General features: G+C 43.2%; 1 protein-coding gene and 1 long non-coding RNA gene across 2 annotated transcripts in view; one reads left to right on the top strand and one right to left on the bottom strand.

Annotated features, from left to right (window-relative positions):
• The window catches only part of LOC137187217 (E3 SUMO-protein ligase ZBED1-like), a 6714-nt gene extending 638 nt beyond the window's left edge, over positions 1-6076 (bottom strand). Inside the window, exons 1-3 of the mRNA XM_067595967.1 lie at positions 5671-6076; positions 5484-5567; positions 1-1530 (exon numbers count right to left, since the gene is read on the bottom strand). The exon at positions 1-1530 is cut by the window's left edge and continues 638 nt beyond it. Of these exons, the coding sequence (XP_067452068.1) occupies positions 134-1530; positions 5484-5567; positions 5671-5695 (1506 nt within the window). The 5' untranslated portion in view covers positions 5696-6076 and the 3' untranslated portion in view covers positions 1-133. The remainder of the gene's footprint in view (positions 1531-5483; positions 5568-5670) is intronic.
• Positions 5205-5614, top strand: LOC137187219 (uncharacterized). Its single transcript, XR_010929157.1, has 2 exons — positions 5205-5401; positions 5501-5614. It is a non-coding gene; the product is annotated as an uncharacterized lncRNA (long non-coding RNA).
• Positions 6077-7500: the final 1424 nt, after the last annotated feature.

Genomic DNA, 7500 nt, shown 5'->3' with positions numbered 1-7500 from the left:
TTTACTGCAATAAGAGCACATAAAACATCAAAAACTGTATCGCAATTTTTGAGAAAAGCTGCTGCAAAATCAAACATTTTTGGCAAAAACAATCACAAAGAAGCTCTGTGAAATCCTGGAGGGGGTAATTTATCTAAGACACTGCAGACTTGTTGCTGTGCAGGAACAGGATCATGTTGAGGTTTTCTGGCTCGATGCAGCTCCTGAGTTTACAGAAGTGATCACCTGCACCTGAGAAGGCTCTTTCTAAGGGAACAGCGGTGGACACAGCCCCGAGTTTCTTCAGGGCAAGTTTGCTCAATTCCCTGAACTGTGTGTTTCCGGTGAACCTCCACCAGGCCAGAGGGTTGGATGACTCTGCATTGGGTTTGTAGGCTCTGTATCGGTGCAGCTCCTTTCTGACTTTAAGAGCAGCAGACGAGGCCATGTCTGCACTGAGCTCTTCCATTATTTTCTCCATCGCTTGTTTTGTGTTTTGGTCTCCCAGCTGGTCTTTGAATCTTGGATCGAGGAATGTGATGGGAGCCAGTTTGTGTCTATTGACATCACCAAATTTTTCTCTACATTTCAACAGCAACATCTGGGCAACATCATTCTTTCTCTGTTCTTCTTCTTCCAGTTTTTCCATGAGTCTCCTCAGCAGCGGCAGAATGACGGAAACAGACTCGAAACCTTCTCCTTTCATCATGGACATGACTTCCCTCAGAGGTTGCAGAGCCAAGATGATGTTTTTCATTTTCTTTTTATCATTTCCATTCAGAATGAATTCTGTCTTGCCTCTCTCGTCCAACACCGGCAGCATGGCGCTGTACTGCTGAATCAGTGATTGAAGCATGGGCAGCAGAGCCGGCCATCGGTCTCCGGAGTACATGATCAGCTCATCCTGCTTCATACGCAGCCCACGTTGAGTCTCTCGGAGCTTCCTCTCAGCTTCAGTATCGCACTTAAAGAACCAGACGATGTTCTGACACTTCCTGAGAACATTCACCAGCTTGTTGTCGCTCAGCAGATCCTGACATACCCCATTTAAGGTGGAAGCAAAACAAGGCATGTGTCTCCATTTTGTTTTGACCTTCTCCAGCTGTGGCATTCCAGCTCTGACAACACTATGGACCTTCTCTTTGATGCCCCAATCCTCCATGACAGCCGAGAGCTGATTCTGAATGTTGGTTGCAGATTCGTCTCTGAACAGGTTGGCAGTGTTGAGCATGTAGGACTTTAGATTCCCAAGCCTGTCCACAAAATGGCCTCCTACCGTCAGATAGGAGTCTTCAGCTCTTGAAGACCACAACTCACATGTCAGCACAATATCTTCAGCAGAATCCAAGGTGCCTCGCAGCTCATTCTTCTCTTTGTTGAAGAGATTGTGAAGCTGGAGGCACATCGTGGATCTTGTGGGAATTTGAAGAGTAGGGTTTAGCACTTTTACAAACTCAAGAAAATTAGCATTTTCTGTGATTTCCAAAGGCTGCAGATTTGATACAATCATCTTCATCCAGTGATTTTTAATTGGTATTTCCAGGTTTCCATCTGTGAAAGGAAACAGATTTAAATTTCAGGATATATTCTGTTATTTAAAATGATTTAAACATAAATTGGTATAACTACTAATGCATGTGTGGCAAGGTCAGAAAAAGCCTTTTGCATGTTTTTATCTGTATGCTGCGTTTTTATTTCACTTTGCATGTTTTGGTTGACACCTTCCCAGATAGCATACAGAAGTGGCCTACGTGTAAAATAACAAATATGGCCCAAATATCCCAAAACAAATGTGGGCCACCTTTGGCAAAGATCTGGCACAGTCGACAATGACCCATATATGGTGCAGCAAATGTGGCCTGGTTATCTTAAAACATACCGAGGCCAGTTCTGACAAAGATACAGCACAGTAAGCACTGGCTTGACGTAATGTGAACCTAAAGTGGCCGACATATGATATGGCAAATATGGCCTAAATACTATAGAACAGATTTGGCCCACTTTTGGCAATTGTATGGCACAGTCAGCACTGGCTGTCATAGTGTGAGCCTAATATGGCCCAAATATAGTTGAACAGTATTGGGCCTCTTTAGGTAAAGATGTGGCACAATTGGTACTGATTTATCTGAATGTGAGCCTGAGGTGGCCCGCATATGATGCAGCAAATGTGGCCCGTTTATCTTAAACATATCTGGGCCAGTTCTGGCAAAGATATGGCAAACTCAGAACTGGCTAATCTGGATGTGATATGATATGATTTACTGTGGTTCTTAATTAATCATAAAACTTTAGAGGTGAAGCTCAGTGTAGGTGCATACACACCGATAATGTTTACAACTGGGAAGGTAAGATTCTCTGGAAATGCTCCCAGTAGATTATTTTTCTACAGCAAAGTTTGCCCTGGTCTCCTCCTCTTATAAACATGGAATTTACTGTTCTATGTTAGTCCAGGGATCATTGTCGTAACAGTCCAGCCACAGTCCCCACCTCTAGTCTAACAACTGGTTTCCACTGCCTTGTTTGGTGCAATTAGGGTTGAACCCCACATGTACCCAATAGAACTGATTAACTGATAGCACCTTGTTGGGGTGCCTTAAGCTGAAGGCAGCTGTCTTTCCAGTGACACACAAATGCTTTATCCAGGTCCTGGAATAAGCAAACCATGTTGACTGGTGACCGCGAAAACAATGTTGCTAGGCCTGTTGCTGGCAAACAGGAGTGCATGCAGGATGTGGGCCACTTCTTGTTTGTTTGGTTCGTTCTTGGTTGACATGCGGTACCGCTATGGCTTTCATGTTGCCCGGATCTGGCAAACAGGAGCGGAACGCCCGAGTGCCATCATTTCATGCAGTATTTGGGCCAAACGAGTATATGGAATGTGGGCCCGATCAGGGCCAGAATAAAAATGAACTGTGGTCCAGATTTGGGCCAGATATTGTTTACTTGGTTTGTTTTTGGTTGACATGCAGTAATGCTGTGGTTTACTTGTTGCCTGGATCTGGCAAATGGGAGCAGACCGCCCAAATGCCATCAATATTGCTATCTGGGTTTACTTGGGTTGCTGTGATATTATTGCCTTTGAGGGTGCCAAAGAGTCTGGCAAACACGAACACATACACAGCCTGCTTTCAGTATAAAAAGGTGTGACGTTCTGTAATGTTGGAATTTTCTCTGTCTATGTTGTTGGTGAGCCGTTGTGAAATAAAAGAGATTCCCCATCTGACACCTGTGTCTTGACCATCTGATTCCTCTGTTGTCCACCTCTTTCTGCCACAACATATTCTTGATCATTTGTTGTGTTTTAAATGTGTTTATTTGTGTGTTTTAAGCAGTGGCGGACTCAGGGCACCTGATACATTCACTGGGCTCCCAATTCGCAATGTTTTTCTCCCATACAGTGCACCCTGTAGGACCAATTCTGCACTTCAGTATTTTAGGGAAACGCTAAATTGCACTTTTTCTACGGGGCCAGAACAGTGACATTTACATTTTGGCATCAAAAATAAAATTTGGCATTGAAATCAAATCTGCACTGAAAAAAGAAACATGTATTGACATTGAAACAAGTCCCACTGAAAAATAAAACACAGGCATTTAAAAAAATTACAATCTTTCAATCTTATTATCTTATTTTATTTTGATATTTTTTGCATGATGATGTGTTTTTCAATGTCAACAGTAAGATTTTTTCTTCATGTCTGTCTTTCTTCAGTGACAGTTTTTTTTTTTTTACGCTATCAGCATTTTTTCAGTGTCACCGGTTTTCAGTTTCAACTTTCTGTCAGCGTTTTGGCGTAGGGAGGCGGGCCCTTGCTGGGCCTACATTACCCAGTGTGCCTTGCGATGCGACGCAGAATGGATATCCCAGAGCGAGGTGTCATGGTAGACATTGTCTGTTAATATCTCACTTTATTAAGATTAAATATTTTTTCAGGCGAGAAAGTAACCATGTAGATTCCAAATATGTGGTCAGTTCATCCAAATAACACCAGTTTGTAAATCTGTTACGACGTTCTCGGAGATGTGAAGAGCCGCTGGCTGCATGATAGCAGCCCGAGTCCTGCTCGCCATCCCGGGGAGAAAATGATCCGATGAACTGATCTATGCAGCTCTTTGGTGATTCGTCGCTGGTTCTAATGTCTCCGTAGCATTTTGATATACGATATAATCCTCTTGGAAGATAAATGTTGGAGTCACAGATTAATTGTAGCCGCCACATTAGTTTGTCTGAATGTAAAGTGAAGCTTCATGTTCTTTCTGGACAGAACAGCAGCGCTGTCTCTGGGGCTCTATATGTACAGATATACATCAATATAAATGTATTAAAACAAACAGATCAGTCCTCAGAGGTTTGTATTCCCAAGTCGAACTTGCCCAGTACTCAACACACTGGCGCCGGAACAGGGGAGACAATGAGACTTTTTGTTCCCCTGCTTTCTGGTATTGTGGTAATAAAGCGGTAACGTTTAAACCAGGTATTACGGTCACAGTGATAATGTCAACTCTAAAACGTTGGACCTTTAAATCCAATCCTAATCAGAGCACAGAGTAGCCTCTGATGGTTGCAGCTTCAGATGAGTTTAAATAATTTAACCACCAAATACAACACTGGGCCCTATTATTCGTGACAGTGAAACGACCAGCGCAGGCGGTGCAGATAGTTCGGTGTTTTCCTGACTTCGCCCGTCTGTGTGGTGTTGTGGTGCAGCAGAACCACGTCCACTTGGTGATTTTATCAACAGGAGCAAACTAACTAACTAACTAACATGGTTCTAAAACCATAATAATCAGATAACTTGTTTCCATGGGAACACAACAACCTGAGGTCTCCATAGTAACTATTATTTGAAACAAATACACTTTTATTTTGCAGTAAAATCATCAGATGTAAAAAGTGGCTCATGTAACCTGTTCTCCTGTGTCAGAGTCTGCTCTCCCCCTCACCTGTTGCTGTGGGAATTATCCAATCATTCAGTCTCACTCTCTGCTCTGCCACACCCCTCATTAGTTCAACCACCTTCACCTGGCGCTCCCACCTGCTCATCATCTGCAATCAAGCCAGTATATAAGCTGCCTCGGCCCACTCCCTCCTTGTCAGATTGTCTACGCTACTATGCTAAGTCGTCTTGCGTTCTTCACCGGACTGACTTCCTGGTTTCTGATCAGCTTGTCTTCAACCATCGCTCCTCGTCTCTGCCCCGGTAAACCCACCAGCCTTTTGTCCCTGACTCTGAGTTCTGCCTGCCTGTTCCCTGGTCTTTGTCTGCTGTGGGAGTGGAAGATCCGGTGGAGTCATACTCATCAGAACTGTTTCTCCGACCGTGCTAATATTGCCTTGACATCGTGTGAAATAAAGACTGCAAAGTTTATACCAGTGTCGTTTGTGCTGCTATTGGGTCCATCCTATACCCGTTACACTCCTGTAAGTGTGTATGATGTAAATGGATGTTTTTCTGTTTGTGGAGGTGGGAACACTCGGCTCTCCTCATATCTCCTGTTTTTACCTCTTCTCTGCCTGCAGGGTTTCAGTCTCAGCGGCTGGATGACGGATCCACGGTTTCCTCTCCTGCCTACTGGCTGATATCTGACTGTTCAGGACAAACACAGAATCTGTCATTAAATATATAATAATTCATTCAATGACTCTGTGTTGTAATAAAAAAGGATGATAGATGATAGAGTTCTACTCACATCGACGTCTCCCTCTATGATCCATATCAGATTCTTCTTCCCGTCAGCGACTTCACGTCTCGTCTGTTTATCGTCTTTACTTCTCTGCTCTTCGTTAAAGTCTCATCTGACAGACTATTATTACCTGCCAGGGATTATAAACGTGAAGCAAAGTTCGCTGCAGACTTTAGACACGTCCAGACTTCACCGGTGATGACTAACACATGTAGAATGCAAACGCTCCCTTCAGGCTCTGTGTTGTGAAACAAAAGTAATGATATGGTGGTTACAGGGATTTACGAGGAAACCAGTTATTTACTGGGAAACAGAAACCGAATCTGAAGAACAAAAAGTTTTTATTACGAGTAAAGTATTAAACTGCAGAACACATCACCAGTCTGCTGTATGAACAGACGCAGAAATCATTCAAGTTTTAAAGGAAGAAATAATGTTTCTATTTATAAAAGCAGGTTTTCAACAGCCAGGAGCTGAAAGCTTCTTTCACTGTTCATATGAGCATCTGACTGTTGTTTGAAGACACTTGAATCATTGTGAACTCGTCCTTTAGCTGATATGTAAAACACAGAATGATTGATTATTGATGATTTAAAGGAGGAGCATTTATTAGCTTCAACAGTTAATACAGAGATGCTTCTGATGTTAATATGTTTCTCTGATCAGCACAGAGCTCAGTTATAACTTTCAGATTATATTTAACATTTGAAAGTTCAGCTGCTCCTTTTTTTGCTTTCAGACATCAAACAGTTGAGTTCAGAGAGTGAAAACATTCAGATATAAACCTGTAAAAAGGAACATTTCTGTATCTGTTTGGGCTCCTTTTTTCAGGAAAGCAGAGTTAAACTTTCCTAATAAATAACTTTAATTATCACTGACATTGGACATTTTTATACACATATAGTCTTGTGTGTCTCTCTTTGAGAAAGCAAAATAAAAATAAAAATAACTTTTAAGTGAATAATGAGTCCTGATAATGATTCCTCGTCCTGAGAGTGTGAGCGGGGAGTTTTCCCACAGTAGCGTCTGTCAGGATCACTGATACCACACATGAATGCTGGGGGGGGGAGGGGGAGGGGGGGGGGGGGCTGTCACTGTAACAAGCCAATGATGAGTGGGCGTGAAGCTGACGCCTGATAATCATCTCAGCCAATCAGACGGTCCCCAGAGAGACGACACAATAACAGCAACAGGTCCCAGAGGAGAGAAGGGGCGTGATCCAATCAGAGAGCTGACAGTGTGTGTGTGTGTGTGTGTGTGTGTGTGTGTGTGTGTGATGCTCAGTTCCCAGCCTTCACACACACTCAGCTGATTTGCTGTTTTATTGATCTGATCAGACCCTGACTGTGTATTTTAATCTTTATTATTTTAATCTCGAGTCACTGAATATCAGGTCTGATAACGCCGGCGGTCCGAGAGCAGGTGATGAAGTCACAGCATCAGTCGGCTGGTCATGTTGGAGTTTCCTCATTGGTCGTCACTCTTTCAGAGTGAATCAGTGTGAGATGATGGAGGTGGAGGAGCTGTTATATCAGGTGAGTGTGGGGCGGCTGCTCTGCAGGTGCGCTTGCTTAAACGCTCCGTAAAGGTTCTCTGAAGGTTACACAAAAATAACTTCAGAGAACCTTCAGGGAACATCTTCTAGAGGTTCTGTGTTATTTTTGTGAAACCTGGAACATAAGAAATGTTCCCCAAAGGTTACCTGAAGTTTTTTTATAACCTTCAAAGAGCCTTTAGGGAACATTTCCGGCGCTCCAGAGCGACCCGTTGGACCGTAACACGCCACTTCCAGAACAGCCTGCAGACAGCAGAGAGGAAGAAGAGGAGGAGGAAGGA

The sequence above is a fragment of the Thunnus thynnus genome, chromosome 8 (genome assembly GCF_963924715.1).
Source record: "Thunnus thynnus chromosome 8, fThuThy2.1, whole genome shotgun sequence".
Lineage (NCBI taxonomy): Eukaryota > Metazoa > Chordata > Actinopteri > Scombriformes > Scombridae > Thunnus > Thunnus thynnus.
The sequence above is the reverse complement of the archived record's forward strand: the minus strand, read 5'-3'. Positions and strand labels throughout refer to the sequence as shown.